Below are 17887 nucleotides of genomic sequence, written 5' to 3'. Positions count from 1 at the left end.
TTTAGTATGAGTTTGTGCACCTTTTGAGAATTTTATGTCACCACAATTGGGACTATTGCAAGCCAGAGTAGCAGCAGTAGTAGTAGTAGGATGAAATCGGAAACAACGGTATACCTACAGCATCAGAAATCAGCCTGCACCAAGACATCAGAACATTGATGCGCAATGCTTAACATCAAAAGCCACCTTCTATTGACAACAGGCAAAACAGCATGAGCAATGCGAGCACCTGACTTTACCAGTGCCAATATTTTTATCAGTCATAAAGCGTAAACAACAAACACACGGACTGTTAACTCGTATCGGAAATGAAGTGCTTCAAATCATCTGATTTCAATCAGCAACACCTAAAAAGACATAGACCGAGCAAGTTAGGGGAGGGACGGGGACGTAGTCACAGCTCTTGCTCGCTGTACCGGTACGGTATATACATTTCTTTTTTAAAAGAGTTTTTACATGTAATTTCTAATATACCAGCATTAATGTCAGCTTGTGGATGGTCTTAAAAAAAAGAGGACAACGAAAAAGGAGCAGTTTTGACAGAAAAATATATGTTTGATAATGACAGTCGTGGTGATGCTAACAATGCATGACCATCGGGATATATAACGCAGAAATAAATTGTGTGTATGTGATATAGAAAAAGAACAGAGACAAAAGTGGCTGTTGGTATTCTGCTTTCGTTGTGATGTTGTTGTGTAATGTGCACAATAGATGTGAGAGAGAAAGAAGAAAGATAGATGCTGACAAAAAAACGAGTAATGTGGGATTTTTGTTCGTTATAGCATCGGTGTGCGTGCGAATGGTACATGTTCGTTGATAGGGAAAAAAATTGGGTGATGGCATACTGAAGATGGGCCCTGTCATCAAACGGCATTACTAATTGCCACTATTAGTGCAGGTATTGCTGATGGTAGTATGCTAATTGGTGTGCTGGAGCCGTTTGATAATGATGGTGTAATTGATGGAGCTGCTGTGCTGCGACTGCTGGAGGCTGTGATGGTGGTGGTACCTGCTGATAGTAGCTGTAGAAACTATTCGAATGATTGCTATCTTGTGATGATGACCGATCTCGACCCCAGGACAGCTATGAGTAATGAATAATTCTATCAATGGATGGAAAACAAACTGATAATTGATGATGCGTCAAATATTGTTTACCTTAATAGGTCGCTTATTCAAGGTTGCACCTTGCAAAGAGAAAATTGCCAATGCAGCGCGTTCATGCAAATCCATCCTAGTATTTGTGCATATAAGCAATAAAGTTTCAATCATCATCCCCCCTACTCTTTTTCCTCTCTTTTCTTTGTTTCAAAAGTTGCGTGCTTACTTTATAAATGCAAAGCCGCGTTCGGGTTGAAGGCGGACTTCCATAATACCTCCGTAGCGTTGGAAAAGAGGAACCAAATCATTTTCTAGTAATACGTAATAAGCACCAGTATCAATGCAGTATAAAGAGCGTTGAGCCTCTCAGAAGAGATCGCAGGAAGGGTTAAAAGAAAAGATAGATAGAATAAAACACTTACGCGTTATTTTGGGAGACAGATTACCGACATAGACAGTTGTGTTGTATGCGGATGTTTGTGCCAATACCTGCTCGTAAGTCACGTACTGCATCGGAACTGCATCCATCTGTAAGTATGAGTATTATATTTCTACCTTCACACATAGATTATGTGTGTATATGCATGTCTTTCATTCATTTACCAGCAGCAGCAGCAGATGTTGTTGTTGGTGCGACAATCGTAGTAGCAGTGCTAATACTACTGTTGCGATTACTACTGTTATTGCTACTACTACTATTACTGTGATTGTTGCTGCTGTTGCTGTTGTTGTTGCTGGCAGTGAAGGTACTGGTGTTTTTCTGGTTTGCCCAATTGACTCGGATGGCCCGGGAACCCAAGCGCTCTCCATTCATAGTAGCAATAGCTTGTTCCGCGTGTGCTTTGTTTTTAAACGCAACAAATCCAAAGCCGCGCGACTTGCCCGTATTCATATCCCACATGACTCGTGCATCACTTGTTGTTGCATATACGTATCAGTGTATGTGTGTGTGTGTCTTAAATCAATAACGAGAGCCCAGAAACATATCCTTCTCAACCCCCCCCCCCCCCGACAGTATCCATAGTAACAAAATGGTGCTATTCTACTTACGACATACTGCTAAACACCCCGAATGCTTTTGCCAGCACATCGTCACTGACTTCAGGACAAAGGTCGCCGATGAATATGTGATAGTGGTTCGACGTGTCATCTTTTTGCGTTGATCCTTGAGCTGCCCAGTTGACTTTAATTTCCTGTAAACATCAGGTGTTTTTTAGAAAGGGAAGGAATACTATCTGCAAAAAAAAACCAGAAAGATCATCATTTTTCATTATAGAAAGCAATATGCAAAAAGACAGGTACACTGCTAAAGATACGTCGACCGCTCATGGTCAACAATGCTTGTTCAGCCGTGCTATGATCCGAGAACTCGATAAATCCATAGTTGCATCCACCGTGTGATAACTAACTGAACATGTCAATCCACGCGCATTTTAAAAGGGCCGGTGCTTTGTCAGAGGGGGGAGCGAAAGGAATGAATGACAAAAACTTACGTTTTTGTCCGGAATGACCTTGACGCTTTTGACGTTACCAGTGACGGAAAAGATATCGCGCAACATGGCATCTGTCACTCGTGGATCTAGATTGCCCACATACAAAGCTTTGCAACCGTCATTGGGCGACGGAGTAATGCTGCTCGGAAAGACCATGTCGTTTATGCCGCTATATGACCCCTCTTTCGAAGAAATAAGAACAAGACAAGCAAAGAAGAGGGAGAAAAGGTTTGAAGAGAGAGAGAGAGAGAAAAGCAGGTCTGAAAGAAGGTTTTCAATATGTGAGTATGACCCGTCCTTCGGTGACGTTTCCGGCCCCGTTTGAGACACTGCTCTCTTCGGCAGGCAACGCCAATGATCATGCAGGTCAGGTAGCACCAACACCTCGATATGGAATGCTATAAAACGACTGGATTATGCGGCACAGCTCATATACACAAAGTGCTACTACTGCTATTATTGTATAGCAAAGGCCATGAACCGTCTTTAATGTAAGAATATGCGTAGTATGTTAATTCAAGATTGTGTATTTTCGGCTTGCCGGGTAATAATTAAAGCTAGAAGTACACGAGTGGAGCGGAATAAAAGGATACAGTTTACATAATATTCTAAGTTGCAAAGGAGAAAAGATGAAAAGGAGATGGTGATGATGATGATGATGATGATGGTGTCTATATTAAAAGAGAACTATTCTAAAACAAGAGTGCATCCACTGAATGTCTTTCAAGTGGCTTCATCACTCGCCGTTTAACATACTTGTACACCTCACCAGCAATAACGGTGAAGATCGACAAACCCATTACCATACCCCACTCCCACGTTGGGCCCAAATGACGGAAACCTACGGTATCAACGACGGGAACGTACAAAAAGATGACCGAAGCAACAATATCAAACACAAGCGTGCCAAACACAGCCTTGGACTTGAGTGTTTTTTTCAAGCCACGGGGACCCCATTCTGGACGACGATGACTGCGGCAGTGGGTCATGATGATAATCGAAATGATAATCACGGCAATCATCAGCGAGCCACGGGCATAGTAGAACGAGTCGCAATCACCTTCTTGGTAGTTTGAATCGCAGAGCACGCCACCAACACCGTGGCCTCCATGTGTATACAAAGGCACAAAGAATGCGACAGCGAACGAGACAGCGGAAATGAGACTGTACACGAGCGTATCCAGCAGGATTTCGCGGTTAAAGACGCTTTCGGTAGGTGGACGTGGTGGTTCGACCATGATGGTAGGCGAAGCAGGTTGGACACTCAAAGCACCAGCAGGTGGAGTGATACCTAATAATTAGTTGAAATTAGGGAACCACCCATTATTTTGAGACGGGCGCGATAAAGAAAGTAAAACTTACCAACAAACAAAAAGATCATTTGAATCGTAGAAATAGGCGCAGCCGTATTGCCATCAGGATCCCGAATAGACAAACAAGCCATGACAACGATGGCGAGAGCCAACAAGATAATGTAATAGTACATCAAGAATCGCTGCATGTTTTGGTAGATACGTCTACCCTCGGCAATTGCTCGGATAATTGTAGCAAAATTATCGTCCGTGAGAATGATATCAGAAGCTTGCTTGGCGACATCACTACCATTCTTGCCCATGGCAATACCCACGTCAGCACTTCGCAAAGAAGGTGAATCATTGACACCATCACCCGTCATTGCTGATATGAGATGACGCCGTTGAGCAGCTTCGATCATTTTCACCTTGGTGTCCGGCGAACAACGAGCCACAATGACAGGCAATCGAGGCAAAACATCCACTTGCTCATCGGTCATGGCATCGAATTGAGGACCTGTCATGACCAACTGGTCAATTTCGTCAGAAGCAAGCAATTTATCGTTCAAAATGTGGATTTCCCGAGCAATGGCTTTGGCAGTAATGGGATGGTCGCCCGTCAACATATGAACCATGATACCAGCACGATGGGCATCGGCTACGGCTTCACGCGATTCGGCACGCGGCGGGTCATAGATACCGGTCAAGCCAAGGAATCTTAAATTACATTCGACGTCTTCTCGTTTGGGCAACTTGGTATGGTCAGCACCGTCAATGTATACTTGCGTCGATTCAGTGTCCATCTTGCGTACAGCCAAGGCAATCACGCGCAAACCTTTGGTGGCCAATTGATCCACTTTTTGCATGATGTCTTGCTGTTCGATTTCGCCATCGATATTGTCACACAGGGGTAGGACACGTTCAGCAGCACCTTTGGTGAATACGACGACCTCGTTGTCCTTTACATTGCGGTACAGTGTCGACATGCGCTTGATACTTGAATCAAACTGGTATTCGGCCAACGGAGTCCAGCCAATAGCTTCCAGATCAGGCTTGCCCATGCTAAACTTGTGTGCAAAAACTTGTAATGCAACTTCAGTAGGAGCGCCGCTACCAACCCAATCATCCGAGGAAGTGCTGTCGCCTTGTTCGTTTGCACCAGTGGCCAATTTCTTGATGTTCTTTTCAAGATCATGGTCGACGTCTTCCTCTCGAGCTTCAACTTCCTTTTTCTTGCTACTCTTCTTTTCGTCACCAATCCAAGTATTGTCGCTGGAGGTATCTTTTTCGTCATCTTCCTGATGACGTCTGTGGATACTGGACACATTGCAAAGAGCAGCACAACGGATCAGTTGCAACAAGTCCTCGGACAAACTCGATTTTTCGACCATGGCACCTTTTGTCGAGATAGCAGCGTCATCGGACACCATGGGATCCTCGATCTGATAAATATCGCCTTGTGGGGCCAGACCATTCGACGAACAATGGAAAAATCCTTCTTTGGGAGTCCAAAAGCGCACCACCACCATTTTGGCCATGGTCAATGTGCCCGTCTTGTCTGAGAAGATATTGGTCACTGAGCCAAGTGTTTCCAGTACCTTGAGCTTACGTACAAGCGCCTTTTGTTCGGTCATCTGCTTTCCACCGAGCACGAGCGTCAGCGTCATGACTGTAGTCAAACCGGCAGGAAGAACGGACAATGCAGCGGTAATCGTGTACATGCCAATATCCATGTTCAATTGGAATTTCACACTGGCCATGACGATAATGGCCAATACAACAGCGACACCTGTTAAGCCCAGATACATCTTGTTCAACGTTTTTTGCAAACGGGTCATGTCACCACCGCTGTCTTCGAGCTTGACGGCAACTTTGCCAATCTCGGTGTGTAGGCCGGTTGCAGTGACAATGGCTTTGCCGCGACCCTTGGCAGTAATGGTGGAGCTGTATAGCATATTGATCCGATCGCCCAAGGGTTCATCTAACGCATATCATACAACTCTAATTAGAGCATTGTTTCTTTTTCTCTTACGGAATCATATAGTTGTTGTAGGCAAAATTAAGAGGAGCGAAATTGTTATGTACCTTCTTTTTCCAAGACAACAAGTTGTTTTTGCACAGGCAAGGATTCACCCGTCAATAAAGCTTCGTCGGTTTCCAAGTTTGAAATGTAGACCAAGCGAGCATCTGCAGCAACAGAGTCACCTTCTTTGACAATCATAATATCGCCTGGGACAATTTCACGGCTAGCGATGGTCTGTTCGCGCCCATCGCGGATTACAACAGCTACGGGAGAAGACAGATTTTTCAGCGCCGCCAACGTTTGCTCCGCTGCGTATTCTTGGGAAAATGACAGGTACAAATTTCCGACTGCAAGGGCTAGAAGCAAAGAACCCGTTGCATAGTCTGCTAATGCCATGGACACGATACCTATAGGTGTTCAAAAAGAAAAATGTGTTAGGCTCGACAAACTCAATAGTGTCATATAAGATAATATGCGAAAAGTACTTTCCAAGCGCGAGGAAAATCCAATTCTATACGGTTTAGGATAATGCGTATACATAGAAAGTTAGTAAAATCATATATTATCATCGTCTTGATCGTTTGTTATTTCAAAAACATCCAAAGACTTTCTTCATACCATAGCATCGGCGAGTTGTCGAATGAGTATCTTGAGCCAAGTTACGCCGCCATCACCACCGAGTTCGTTAAATCCATGAATTGTTTGTCGCTTTTCCACTTCCTCTGTAGAAAGACCTTGATCTGTGTCCGTTGTAAACGCCGCCACGACCTCGTCAACAGGTTGGATGTGCCAATCGTTTCGTTCGTCCACGATTGTTGCCTTTGCTCGTGCCGTCTTTGATTTGGTCATTTATTGTGCTGTGTATGATTTCGGATTCGCTTTGGGCAAAAATTACCGCGAGAGGAGGGGAGAAAGACAAGGGAAGAGTTGTTGGTGATAGTAATAACTAGAGTTCTTTTAGAATAACGAAGGTTACTAGAATGAGTTTGTATATAAAGGAGAGATTGAGAAAAAAATCTGGGTTGCTGGTTTGGATTCGATAAGTCCTCTATATATAAGGCTGTTGGGCGACTATACCGTCTTTCAGGCGGGCCGGTAGTGATGTGACACAAAGTGTCGCATGGTCCGGCGCCAACTACCGAAATTTTTCTATGGAAGTCATTCTCAGCTATAAGCAGAGCCTCTAAACGTTTGATGCTGCGCGGGCACACCATGGGAGCATTAAAAAAGGTAATATAGCATGTTTACAGAAAGAAAAATACTATCATTGTTACTCTTCAGCACATATGGAATGAAGAGAGAGAAAATGTTGGATTTGCATGTTAACTAAAGGTTGTCGAAAATGTATGCACAATTGCCAAGTATTATACTTTTTAAATCTACACACAGACTAAAATAAACGACTCCTGTTTGTCTGGATTTAGCATTGCCGTCATCATAAGGATCTACTCCACTCTCATTAGCACTAGTAGTGAGTGCAGTAACGTATATGCATCGGCTTAGAGAAAAGGTTAGGAGAGAGTATGTTAAAGAAGCAACAAACCCTGCTTACCAATGCACTCATTTGCTGTGCCAACTACTGGTGTACTAAGCCTTGATCGCCTGGATCGATTAATTACACTACCTCCATCTTTGATTGTTTATTTCAACGTTTCAAGCCTTTGGAATCTAGCTGGAGGATCAGATTAATAACGTCTAAAAGTGCGCAAAGCTCAGCGAAGTTTCAGAAAGTTCTGTTTCTGATTTTGGGCGGGGACAGAGAAAGGAATTGTTTGTGTTTTCCCGGCGCTTTCCTCCTTGATCACAAATTTCCCCCGCCGATCACTCGTATTGGTGTGACTACATGATATGTACATAAAGGTCACATTAAATAAGCATGTCAGTCCTTGGATTTAATAGGGGGTTTCACGCTTGGGAATTTCTGCTTTTTAACAGCCGAAAAACCGCATTTCTTCCGCAAGAAATGCAAAAATTTCTAGTCAAGAAAAGCACTTTCTGAGCTGCTTTTCTTGCAAGAAATGCGCTTTTCTTGCGCTTGTGACTTGCAAATTCTGGGTTGGGATGGAACTATCATTTTTACACGCGTAAGACGCGTCGAAATAAACTCTACTCCTTTCTGCTCAATATGACAAACGAACACACCACAAATGCAACCACCACGGTCCATAATGAGACTTCATCTGTAGGGAAAAAGACACTAACGTTACCTTTCATTTAAATGAGTTAAAGTTAACTTCGGTATCTTTTGTGTACAAAAGGCCAGCCGAGATCACACTTCAAATGAAGTATGTGAAGTAATGGTCAACTGGCTTACCATTCGTGAAAACTTCGAGAAGTGGTCAGGCGCAGGCGAGCAGTCAGCACCAGGCATAAAAAAGAAAGGAACGAAAACAGCCGCATACACTGAGATGGCCGCGGCTATCAATGAGAAAACTGGCGTTGGTTGGGACTGGCAGAAAACGAAAAGCCGTTTCGAAAGTTACAAGAGACGGTATATCAGTAGCAAAAGAAAGTCGGAAGCTTCTGGCTTTGGCAGAGAGATCAGCCAAAAAGAACGTAAAAAGGGCATAAAAAATATTGTTGACAAACTCAATCATATGTGCCCCTACTTCTATGAGATGGATTCAATCTTTGGCCAAAGGGAGAATATCAGCCCAAGCACGGTTTTGCATGCTGGCCTTCCGCCATCGATCTCTGCACTTGCGGCCACTCTTGTGCCAGCTACTGAGTTACCTGCAGTAGAAACTGCAGTAGCAGCAACACCAGTACCAACAACAGCAACTGAAGAATTGCCGACGAATCATGTTGTCGACGAAAACGTGCCTTGCTCCTCGTTCTTCGAACAAGCAGATGTCGACAGCGAGACACAAGAAATCACTGTCGACAATTTCGAAGAGTCTATGGAACGATTCTTGGAGCAGGCTGCACCCAGTCCGGAGCCCCAGAATGAGGAGGTGAACAGCATTGCTTCCAGCAGGGTAAAAAGCGGCTCTGACGATGACGACGATAATGTGCCACGCGGCAGAAACTTTACTGCCGTTTACTCGGTCAATGAAGCCAAACGACGCAAGTTAGAGTCGAAAAAGCTCAAGCTCGAGCATGAGAGACTGCAATTGGAGAAGGCGCGATTGGCAGAACAGAAACGTGCGTCCCAGGCACAAGAACAGCAGACTTACGCTAGTGACAGGACCAAGTTTTTCATTGAGCTGTTGAAACTTGGAAAGACTGCTGACGAAGCCAAACAGATAATTGAAAATGTATACGAGTAGTCACTGGCATTTTATGTATAAACAAAAGTTTATTGTCTAGATGTAAAATCAACTACAATGTTTTTCACGAGGTCTCTTTTCCCTTCTGCGTCTGAAAGCTGTGATGATGAGCTATGCTCATTGCTTCCATTATCGTTTTCGGTGTCCGGATCCCATTTATCATTGCGTCGGAAGAGATAGTTGTGGAGAAGACATGTTGCAACGATAATATTGTTTAGCTTTTCGAATTCGTCCTTGGATCTCAGTTGCAATGGGACATTCTTCAAAAAGCGCCACCTTCCTTTCAAGATACCAATCGTATTTTCAACAGCCACCCTACCTGATGCATGCTGGAAGTTGAACGTTTCGTAATCCTTGTGCAGTCGGGCTGTTGGACTGCGGTATGGAGTGATCAGACGCGTCGTAAGCCCATATCCAGAATCACCAATTAAATATTCGTTTCCTGAAAAATGGGCATCAGGAAACAGTCCTGGAAGAGATTGGCTGCTAAATACGCTTGCGTCGCTCATAGAACCAGGACATCCGCAACAGATGGATCGGATGTAGCGGTTATCATCACATATGATCTGAAGATTCATGGAGTAGCGTGATTTGCGGTTGAAGTAAACTTCGCCTTGTTCTTTGGGTCTTTGAGCGAAGTTGACATGAGTGCCATCGACAAAACCGACACACCAGGGGAAGCCGGTCTTGGATTCTATGCGCGCAGCAATCGACTTGCGTTCTTCTTCATCAGGCCAGGACAAAAAATCAGTCAACATCAATTTGTTGATGACTCCAATGACGCGATAAAAGCATTTGCTGACAAAGCCTGTAGACACACCCCATTCCATCCCAAGTTTCGTAGTGGAGTTTCCACTTCCGTCGTGTGCGAGTCTTTGCAGCGTGATGCCTAGCTGCGTTTGGACATCTATCTGAGCTACACGCGACTCGCTGTTGAAATCCGGATGGCCCTCAATAAGCTCGAGGAGAGCTTTGAACGATCTTTTGTTCATTCGCACCAACGTTTTGAATTGCTTATCAGGCCATTGCATAAAAAACTCGCGTTTTTCTTGCAGTTTTGGAACGTGACCGCGAGGATTGAGGTATCGATGGCTGCTGATGCCAACGTAAATGCCAAGAAGCTCGTCGCAATCTTCTTCCTCTTGGAGCAATTCGCTCGATTCATCGTTGCAAAGCAACTGCCGCTGAATGCTTTGCTCAATGAGCTTATTGATTCCACGTAAAGTCCTTTGTCGCTGAGTGATTTTTGGCATTGGAAGGTTGATTGTAAGAACGTAGTGTGTGAAATAAAGTAACAAATTCAAGAAACGTTGACGCGAAACGCGTAGCAGCTGATGTTGAAAGTTTATCCGTGATTGTGACTTTGCTTTTTAAACTGAAGAAATGCGCATTTCATTTTCTCATTTTTTCCCAAGCGTGAAACCCCCTAATGATCTGATCCGTAACTCAAGCATACATGTATGATCTAGAGATAAGTAGCATTGCTGCTTGTTTAATTAAACAGTTCTCGGGCTCGGAATTATGGAAATGATGATTATTGTTCTCTCAATGAATATAAGCTAGTGGATTAGCCTATGACTTTGCGGCCGATTACGCGAAGTCCGGGCCCACCACTGCGAAAACTCATTGCGGCACTTCTGCAACAACAATATCCATGTACGTACTACACTGTGATTGCTCTTTTACGCATATGAGTTATCACCGGATACGATATATAAAACAATCAAATTTTCACCTTGTAGTTGAAACATTTCTTCTCATGTTTCTGAAAAAACAAGATCTCTTGACAATACGTCACTCCATTCTTCTTTCACTAACAAATAACTCTTTATTTGTCATCACCAAGACGCCTTTTCACATGGTGAGATTTATTCCTCCCTTCCTTTTTCTTTTTCTTCTCCCTTTCTCTTCTGTAACTTGTGAATAAATAATCTTTCACTTCGTATATAAGTCCAATCACTAGCTCAGCACATTGTCCTCTAGCATCCATTATAAAAGTACATATCCAACATGCATAAACGGCAAATATATTTTGCTTAAATCTTAGTATGAACATTCTGATATTTTTCTTAGCGCTTTGCAAACTGAGTTTATCAAGCTCGGCAAAGTTAGAGAAGTGGCAAAACACTCATACAAAAGCAACATAAAGTATCTTGCCTTTCAGAATGTAATTAGAGAAAGTTTTTTTTTGTGTGTCTCGCCCTTGTACTTGATGATGGCAATCAAGAAGAGAGAAAAGGTTATAAGTTGTCGGTCTATCGAGACTTGTATAGACAATGGACAAGGCTCTTGCTATAACATAGGTAGGGTCAATTAAGGTCACTTTTTTAAGCAGCAGGTAAAATACTGCATAATGCGTATACATTCTGCTGCGCTTTAAGGAAACCTCGCGCGATTTTATAAATTCGCGCAGATATCTATGGAGTAACTACCGTTCCTTGCTACTACGACGCTACTTGGAACGGTTACAACGGCGAGTAAAGGTAATGAACACGCTGTAGCCCTTAAGTGTAGATGTCAAGAAGAGTAAGCACCAGTTTTCTACTAGTCGTGTGCTAGTTTTTGAGTACTTGAAACAAAAACCCATCGTGTCAAGCCTCAAAACACAGTAATTGACGCTATACATCGTAAACTTGATAACTAAAAGGCGTGTATCATAGGTGAAAAGTTTTATAAACATGCTGGCGATATCAAAGTAAAGTTAGTAAGTTCAAGAAATAGTTGAGAGTGTGTCTATTTCTTTTAAGCCCCAGAATAAATGTAATAGTAATGATACATAATCTGCTTAAGACAATGCAAAGCCAATCTGGATTTACTAATCTTGATGATAAGCTCGAAGTTTGGCCCGCTTTTTAGTTAAAAAGCGTTTATATAAAAGCCCTCCCGAAAAGTTTAATGCCCATTAACTCCAACAACTTTTGACGACATACTTGGTTGTAACTAACGGGAAAGCCGAGCAGCGCTCAGGAAAACACTTTATGTTTCCTGGGATTCGATTCGATGATCAAGCACTCAAAGTCGAGAGCAAAGGAAGTGACCGGCGCACTATATACGGTCATCAAGGAAAGTGGAGACCAATATATAGATATCGATTATGTATTTTTAAAGATCTTTGAGGTATTTTCTCTAAGCTCGGTTAAAACCTTCATGATCGAATGAGTATAATTCTGTTAGACACAAAAAAAAATATGGATCATAAATGATACGTTGTTTTTTGCTTTAGCAGCGAGGTGCAATGAACAATCAAACGAGAGACAAAGATATATATGAAAATGTAATGCTATATACAAAAAAGAGATGGGGTCCTGAAAGGAAAAGTGGTACACACAAAAGGAAAGCAATATTTACACAGAAACTATACTACTTTTCGTCTAAAATCTTGAGCAGATCTCGTTTGGCCATGCCATTAAAATCTTCGCTCTCTAAGCCAATGGTATCGGAAATCACAGCCTTGATACGCTCACCGTATTGGACTGCATCTTCTTCTGGGCGAAGGTCTTGTGGTGTGCAGTAGACGACGTCGACCGGTGTTATCCATCGTGTCATGCGATAAAAGGCGTAATACAAGAATCCCTAAATGATAGCCAATGCGTTGTATAAGTTTCCCATTTACATTCATAGTCATTCTCTTAACAAGTTACCTTTCGCGTATCCCAATAAGGATCTCCCCAATAGCGATCGTATCTATGTTGTTTTCGACAAGCACAATATGTCAGATACCCATATAAAACGCCTCCTATCGCCATTCCAAAATATTTGCTTCTATCCATACTTGATTCCAACAGGGCACACTTTGACGCCAAGTTCAAACGCGCCTTTCTGAAATCGGATCGAATACTTGTTGTTTACACAGGTTCCTTCAGGGAAAATAATCATTGGGTTGGGCCAGGTAGTTGGATTCATGACATGTTTCCTTAATCTACATCATGCACAGACCAAAAGATGGGTTCTTCCATTATTATATATGTTTTCCATTCATATACATAAGAGACAAACATACCGGCCAGCAAGATCCTTTCTTTCCTCGGTATTGGATCGATCAAATGTCATCGAATGCAGAAAATTTAAGCCATTATTTTGAAGAAAGCCGAGTGCGCCACCGTGGCGTGCCATGACAACCGCATTTGGAAAACGGCATGCACTGACAAGAATGTAGTCGAGGTATGAAGTATGATTGGCCTGGGAAAATCACATACGCCACAAGAAACAAGGTTTTTTTCTGTTAATACTGTTACTTCTGCAAAAAAAGACAAAAATGTATATGCATCTTACCACAAAGACATGAGGTTCAGAGAGACATGGTTTGTTGCCAAGGTAACGCGGAATGGTGCCCAAGGAAAACAAGATTCCTTTACAATAATATTTTACCAGTGTCGACTAAGAAATCATGAAAAGAGATTTAACTCGAAAATCGTAACACATGCCGAACAAATTCAAGAATATGTCGGCCTGGATTATGAACGTACCACCATGCTTTTACTCTCCAAAGTAACGGCAATCGGTAACGACACGAAAAACGCGATCGTAGCCGCACTCAACGAAGCAAGACGAATGGGCAGTAGCACTCCATAACGAACCAGCGCACTTGGAACGCTCTTTATCCACTGTATCGCTCGTGATATTAAGGCTATTGGTGCTGTATCATTACTGTCATATACAAAACATTTTGCATAGGAGAGCTGCCGACATAAGAAAAAAAGGTTTAGTGCTGTTGTTGTAAGTGATATTGCTCTTGTCAGCTAATATCTCTTTAAGTTTATTGTTATTTACCAATTCTTCACGATTGTATAAGGTTTTAGGCGATCTATGAAGAAAAAGAAGGGAGCTGGTTAATTGTCTTGTTTGATAAGTGTAGTAGGGGTTGATATACATATCATATCAAACGGCAGAGCCGAAAGATAACTTAAACCTACCCCGGCATTTCTGCTTTCCAATGATCTTGCATAGAGTGGTCTAGTAGCTTGTCCTGTACATTTTCAGTGGGTGTCTGTACACTCTGGGCCGCTATTGCCGGGTCGCGAGGTGGCATCGAATATTTTTTTTCCTGAACCTGGTAAACAAAAGAACAAGGAAAAGGCAGCAACTGGGGCTGGATTTTGACTTTTTTTTTTCCAAACACCTTTTGCGGAATTACAATGCTTGGGTCGGAGCAAACTGAATGGCATTGCGGGCACAAACAATGGACGATTAATCTGCTGTCGCTGTTCACACACTGAACTGATATGATTTTGGATCCGTCTTCTAAGTTAATATTATGCAAGACTAATACCACGATAAAGGGGAGCACATCGGTTGTATTAAAAAAAAAGGAGGAGAAGTTGTTAGTACTACTTGAAATTCATTTAATAAACTGGAAGAAGAAAAATTCCAGAATGCATTGCAAATCCAACCTGATGCCAAGTTTTCCCTCTTATTTTTCCAATATAAATGCGCTTTATTCTTTCTTACCAGCTTTTGATTAAATGGCCTATTCTTCTGTTACTGTTCTTTTTCTATCACTTGCTCTATTACTCGTTGCACCTGCCATCACTCAGGCCACTCTCTGTAATGGCCATGAATCGCTTTGCGAACGTCGATACGATCAAGTGACCTATCTAATCACACACGATTCATACGCATACGGAAATAATGTAGCAGCGACACAAAGCGAGCCAATTATCCAACAACTTAACAGAGGTGTCCGTGGACTCAAGTTCTCCGCGGTACTGCCAGATATTAGCATCACAAACAAAAACGACCCACGCAGTCTGCATCTGTGCCATACGTCTTGCTCGATATTGGATGCTGGCAGTGCCGTTGACACGTTGAACCAGATTGGTGCCTGGTTAAAGGAAAATCCTGGCGAAGTCGTCAGCATCTTTTGGAATAATCTATACAACTTGGATATCGGACATCTGGCTGCTGCGTATGAAGCCAGTACTGTTGTGCCTTATATCTATACACACGGCAATAACAATCAGCAACAATGGCCGTCATTACAAGAAATGATCGAGTCAGGCAAAAGGCTGGTCAATTTTGTTGATGCAGGTGCTGATACTTCGAAAACGCCGTGGTAAGTCTATGTGAAGTAGAGTTGATCATGATGATCGATGATCCCTGGGTTTCTGTTACTACTATCGCTCTATATGATGGAAAAAACTAAAAATTAGAATACCAGGCTGATGGATGAATTCTCGCTGGTTTTTGAAACACCCTATGATAACACCAATATCAACGCTTTCAATTGCTCAATCGATCGACCTCGGGATCCACCAAGCGCAGACACCATGATGTATGTTGTGAACCACTTCTTATACGGCGTGATCGAGCTTGGTTTCCAAATTAAAGTGCCACAGCGTGACAAGGCTGGAGAAACGAATGGTAACTCGCTCAAGAAACACGTCGACGAGTGCTCGGAGACTTTTAAAAGAAAACCAAACTATATCGAGGTCGATTTTTATGAACGAGGCAGTGCGCTGGAGTACGTCGCACAACTAAATGGTGTTCAACCACTGCCATCGTCAACATCTTCATCACCAAAGAAAGCAATCATTGATGAAAAGTCTGCAGTTGATGCGGGTACGACTGGCGCCAATAACGCAATCGATGAGATACGTGACAAAGGTCGAACTTTGTCCCATGTTCTAATTGACAATCTTCCATCCTCTGCCACATCCATCCGACAACGAACCTCTTGTCTCCTTACAGCAGCTACTATTAGTACTCTGCTTATTGACACTGTATTATTTTATACATATGTTTATCAATAAACTACAATATTATTTATTAAAAGAGAACTACTACATATATTGCGAGTGAGAAAATGTATATAAAAAAAGCTAATTAAGTGAGAAAAATGAGTGCTCTATTAGCGTCTTGATACTGAGTAGCTAATTACGAGCTAAACCGTTTGAGATCTCTCGGCGAGCACCAAAAATAATACCCGACTTATAAAGTAGTAACACAGTAAGCAAATCCATGAGCAATTTGTTTTCGTATCATTTTCCCTCTTTCTTTCTTTTTCTTACCTGGTTGGCGCCCTTGTGGTAGCCATACTGGTAGGTATTGAACATGGCCTTTCCAGCATTCAACGTTTCTTCAGTGAACTCGACAACATGCTTTTCTGCAAGCTTGGGACCCAGGTACTGTATTGATAGGATGATAGAATAGGCGTCAGATCAAGCAGAAAGATAAAGAACGCTCTTTCTCTAGCAGTTAGTAGTTTAATTTACCGTAGAACAAGTACCAGCCTTGTGAGCATAGCGCGAAATGGCAAAGATTGAGTCAACGACCTAGTATGACATTATATCAATACTAAGGCTCACTCTCCTTATTTGTCTGGTATTTATCTCCTTTACCTGTGTCATATTCTTCTTTTCGTACAAATCGACGGTCTGGAACAAATCGTGCTTTGGCACTCCAAGTTTCTCGGCTCCAGCAAGGAACTTGGAAATATTTTCCATCTATTACATAGCGCACCTCACATTTAGTTGTTGCCTTGCTACTACCATTTTGCTGCTATTGTAATCTTCATTATTACTGCTGCTGAACATCAGCAGATTTGGGGATCGAGCTGACCGGCTCTTCTCGTTATTTGCACACTCATATTTTACCTGCATGAATGGAATTCTGGAGACCTTGTATTTGCCTTCACCGGGAACGAGTTTACCGATCATCCTACATGCCAAGAGAGGAAGGAAGACATCATTTTAGTTTAAAGGAACGTATACAGCTGAAGGATCTACTATGGATGAGTCGGCAAATGCTATTAGAAATGGGCAGATAGGTAACAAACCACTTACTTGCAAAGAATGACACCGTCTTTCAAGCTCTCCTGGAAATCGTCACTTGGGAGAGGCTCAGCAATGACGCTTTCGATCCATTCGCGAGCTTCCTGTTCATGCTCAATCGAGTACTTTGATTGAATCTTGCGGTGAATTTCTACCGCAGGAAATGAGGAAAACGCGTATATATATGAGTGTCACTGTTCTTTAAGAAGAATTTCCTCGGTTGCGTGCTGCTGCTTACCGCGATCGATGCCATACAATGGAGCCATTATTACTATTTAGAAGCTTTGAAGTAAAAATAAAGAAAAAGAAAAGGAATGAGGTTATTGTTTTTGTTACGTTATTGTTTTTAAAAGAAAGAAAGAAAAGGAGAGTGTGTGTTTCGTTGGCCCGTTCCCTCCAGCAACAACAATGGTTGCCATTTATCTTTCATTACTGTTTGTGTAACTTTGACTTTTTACTCGGTTCAAATGGCTATCGATCATACCTCCCTCTATTATTTTGTTGCATGTTTTGCCGTAATATTATTTCTCTCCTTGTTCAACGTGAGTATCCATATGCATTCTTTTCCATGTGCTACTGCCCAAAATAATTAAAAGGAGGAGAGAGGGTAACATAACTAGCTAAGCTTGAAACATAAGATCAGCAACAGTAGCTTTCCTGTCTGTTGGAAGTCATAGCAGAAGTAGGGGACCGTCAATACTGCAATCTTCTCCCCCCTTATGATAATCACTTTTGCCACCACATCTGCATTGGCTAATTAGCCTTGCGTGCCAAGTATCTGGTTAGAGAAAAACCCACGACCACCAATTAAGCTATCGGAAGCATGATATGATGTAGGGATATACACTGAAAATCAGTACATACTACATTGTTGCATTCAATCAAGCTTCTACATTTGTTCTGCTTCTACCTGGTACTACCAGGTTGCCCTCCTTTT

General features: G+C 42.4%; 8 protein-coding genes across 8 annotated transcripts; 2 read left to right on the top strand and 6 right to left on the bottom strand.

Annotated features, from left to right (window-relative positions):
• Positions 1–502: 502 nt before the first annotated feature.
• Positions 503–832, bottom strand: BDB00DRAFT_846296 (uncharacterized protein; the record flags this gene model as incomplete). Its single annotated transcript, XM_053125145.1, has 1 exon — positions 503–832. A coding segment is annotated over one exon (330 nt), but the record flags the coding sequence as incomplete, so codon positions are not given.
• A 231-nt stretch (positions 833–1063) lies between these two features.
• BDB00DRAFT_731154 (uncharacterized protein) lies at positions 1064–2702 on the bottom strand (the record flags this gene model as incomplete). Its single annotated transcript, XM_053118315.1, has 8 exons — positions 1064–1087; positions 1162–1237; positions 1331–1415; positions 1527–1622; positions 1765–2018; positions 2155–2297; positions 2407–2508; positions 2598–2702. Coding segments are annotated over 8 exons (885 nt in total), but the record flags the coding sequence as incomplete, so codon positions are not given.
• A 423-nt stretch (positions 2703–3125) lies between these two features.
• Positions 3126–7070, bottom strand: BDB00DRAFT_947495 (uncharacterized protein). Its single transcript, XM_053129535.1, has 5 exons — positions 6531–7070; positions 6402–6423; positions 5975–6319; positions 3960–5870; positions 3126–3888 (listed from the first exon to the last, which is right to left on the bottom strand). The coding sequence occupies exons 1-5, from the start codon at positions 6759–6761 to the stop codon at positions 3290–3292; spliced, it is 3108 nt and encodes a 1035-aa protein (XP_052975087.1). The 5' UTR covers positions 6762–7070; the 3' UTR covers positions 3126–3289.
• Positions 7071–7805: 735 nt separating this feature from the next.
• On the bottom strand, positions 7806–8483 carry BDB00DRAFT_846290 (uncharacterized protein). Its single transcript, XM_053125144.1, has 2 exons — positions 8171–8483; positions 7806–8094 (listed from the first exon to the last, which is right to left on the bottom strand). Exon 2 carries the CDS (start codon positions 8077–8079, stop codon positions 7888–7890), a length of 192 nt encoding a protein of 63 aa, XP_052975086.1. The 5' UTR covers positions 8080–8094; positions 8171–8483; the 3' UTR covers positions 7806–7887.
• BDB00DRAFT_932398 (uncharacterized protein) lies at positions 7806–9549 on the top strand. The gene has a single exon (XM_053129078.1). It carries the CDS (start codon positions 8210–8212, stop codon positions 9179–9181), a length of 972 nt encoding a protein of 323 aa, XP_052975085.1. The 5' UTR covers positions 7806–8209; the 3' UTR covers positions 9182–9549.
• A 2802-nt stretch (positions 9550–12351) lies between these two features.
• On the bottom strand, positions 12352–14538 carry BDB00DRAFT_846286 (uncharacterized protein). Its single transcript, XM_053125143.1, has 8 exons — positions 14095–14538; positions 13952–13985; positions 13648–13860; positions 13454–13558; positions 13182–13360; positions 12954–13100; positions 12823–12865; positions 12352–12754 (listed from the first exon to the last, which is right to left on the bottom strand). The coding sequence occupies exons 1-8, from the start codon at positions 14208–14210 to the stop codon at positions 12542–12544; spliced, it is 1050 nt and encodes a 349-aa protein (XP_052975084.1). The 5' UTR covers positions 14211–14538; the 3' UTR covers positions 12352–12541.
• A 105-nt stretch (positions 14539–14643) lies between these two features.
• Positions 14644–16100, top strand: BDB00DRAFT_884694 (PLC-like phosphodiesterase; the record flags this gene model as incomplete). The annotated part of the gene is made up of 3 exons (XM_053128351.1): positions 14644–15233; positions 15339–15739; positions 16051–16100. 3 exons carry the CDS (start codon positions 14644–14646, stop codon positions 16098–16100), a joined length of 1041 nt encoding a protein of 346 aa, XP_052975083.1.
• BDB00DRAFT_846281 (calponin domain-containing protein) lies at positions 15862–17333 on the bottom strand. The gene is made up of 7 exons (XM_053125142.1): positions 17189–17333; positions 16963–17101; positions 16774–16837; positions 16519–16623; positions 16393–16452; positions 16189–16305; positions 15862–16107 (listed from the first exon to the last, which is right to left on the bottom strand). Exons 1-7 carry the CDS (start codon positions 17214–17216, stop codon positions 16051–16053), a joined length of 570 nt encoding a protein of 189 aa, XP_052975082.1. The 5' UTR covers positions 17217–17333; the 3' UTR covers positions 15862–16050.
• Positions 17334–17887: the final 554 nt, after the last annotated feature.

The sequence above is a fragment of the Zychaea mexicana genome, assembly GCF_025766255.1.
Source record: "Zychaea mexicana strain RSA 1403 chromosome Unknown BDB00scaffold_100, whole genome shotgun sequence".
NCBI lineage: Eukaryota > Fungi > Mucoromycota > Mucoromycetes > Mucorales > Lichtheimiaceae > Zychaea > Zychaea mexicana.
This window is presented reverse-complemented; position numbering and strand designations above follow the sequence as displayed.

What these genes read in the sequence shown, in the direction of transcription:
- BDB00DRAFT_846286 (XM_053125143.1), bottom strand. Translation starts at nt 14,210, where the DNA reads ATGCCACCTCGCGACCCGGCAATAGCGGCCCAGAGTGTACAGACACCC. An exon ending in TATACAATCGTGAAGAATTG is followed by an intron (nt 13,861 to 13,951) that starts GTAAATAACAAT and finishes TTATGTCGGCAG; the next exon opens with CTCTCCTATGCAAAATGTTT. An exon ending in AGAAAGGATCTTGCTGGCCG is followed by an intron (nt 13,101 to 13,181) that starts GTATGTTTGTCT and finishes TGCATGATGTAG; the next exon opens with ATTAAGGAAACATGTCATGA.
- BDB00DRAFT_932398 (XM_053129078.1), top strand. Translation starts at nt 8,210, where the DNA reads ATGGTCAACTGGCTTACCATTCGTGAAAACTTCGAGAAGTGGTCAGGC.
- BDB00DRAFT_846290 (XM_053125144.1), bottom strand. Translation starts at nt 8,079, where the DNA reads ATGGACCGTGGTGGTTGCATTTGTGGTGTGTTCGTTTGTCATATTGAG.
- BDB00DRAFT_947495 (XM_053129535.1), bottom strand. Translation starts at nt 6,761, where the DNA reads ATGACCAAATCAAAGACGGCACGAGCAAAGGCAACAATCGTGGACGAA. An exon ending in TTGGATTTTCCTCGCGCTTG is followed by an intron (nt 6,320 to 6,401) that starts GAAAGTACTTTT and finishes GAACACCTATAG; the next exon opens with GTATCGTGTCCATGGCATTA. An exon ending in AATGATCTTTTTGTTTGTTG is followed by an intron (nt 3,889 to 3,959) that starts GTAAGTTTTACT and finishes ACTAATTATTAG; the next exon opens with GTATCACTCCACCTGCTGGT.
- BDB00DRAFT_846281 (XM_053125142.1), bottom strand. Translation starts at nt 17,216, where the DNA reads ATGGCTCCATTGTATGGCATCGATCGCG. An exon ending in CCAGAATTCCATTCATGCAG is followed by an intron (nt 16,624 to 16,773) that starts GTAAAATATGAG and finishes GCTATGTAATAG; the next exon opens with ATGGAAAATATTTCCAAGTT. An exon ending in AAAAGAAGAATATGACACAG is followed by an intron (nt 16,453 to 16,518) that starts GTAAAGGAGATA and finishes ATGTCATACTAG; the next exon opens with GTCGTTGACTCAATCTTTGC.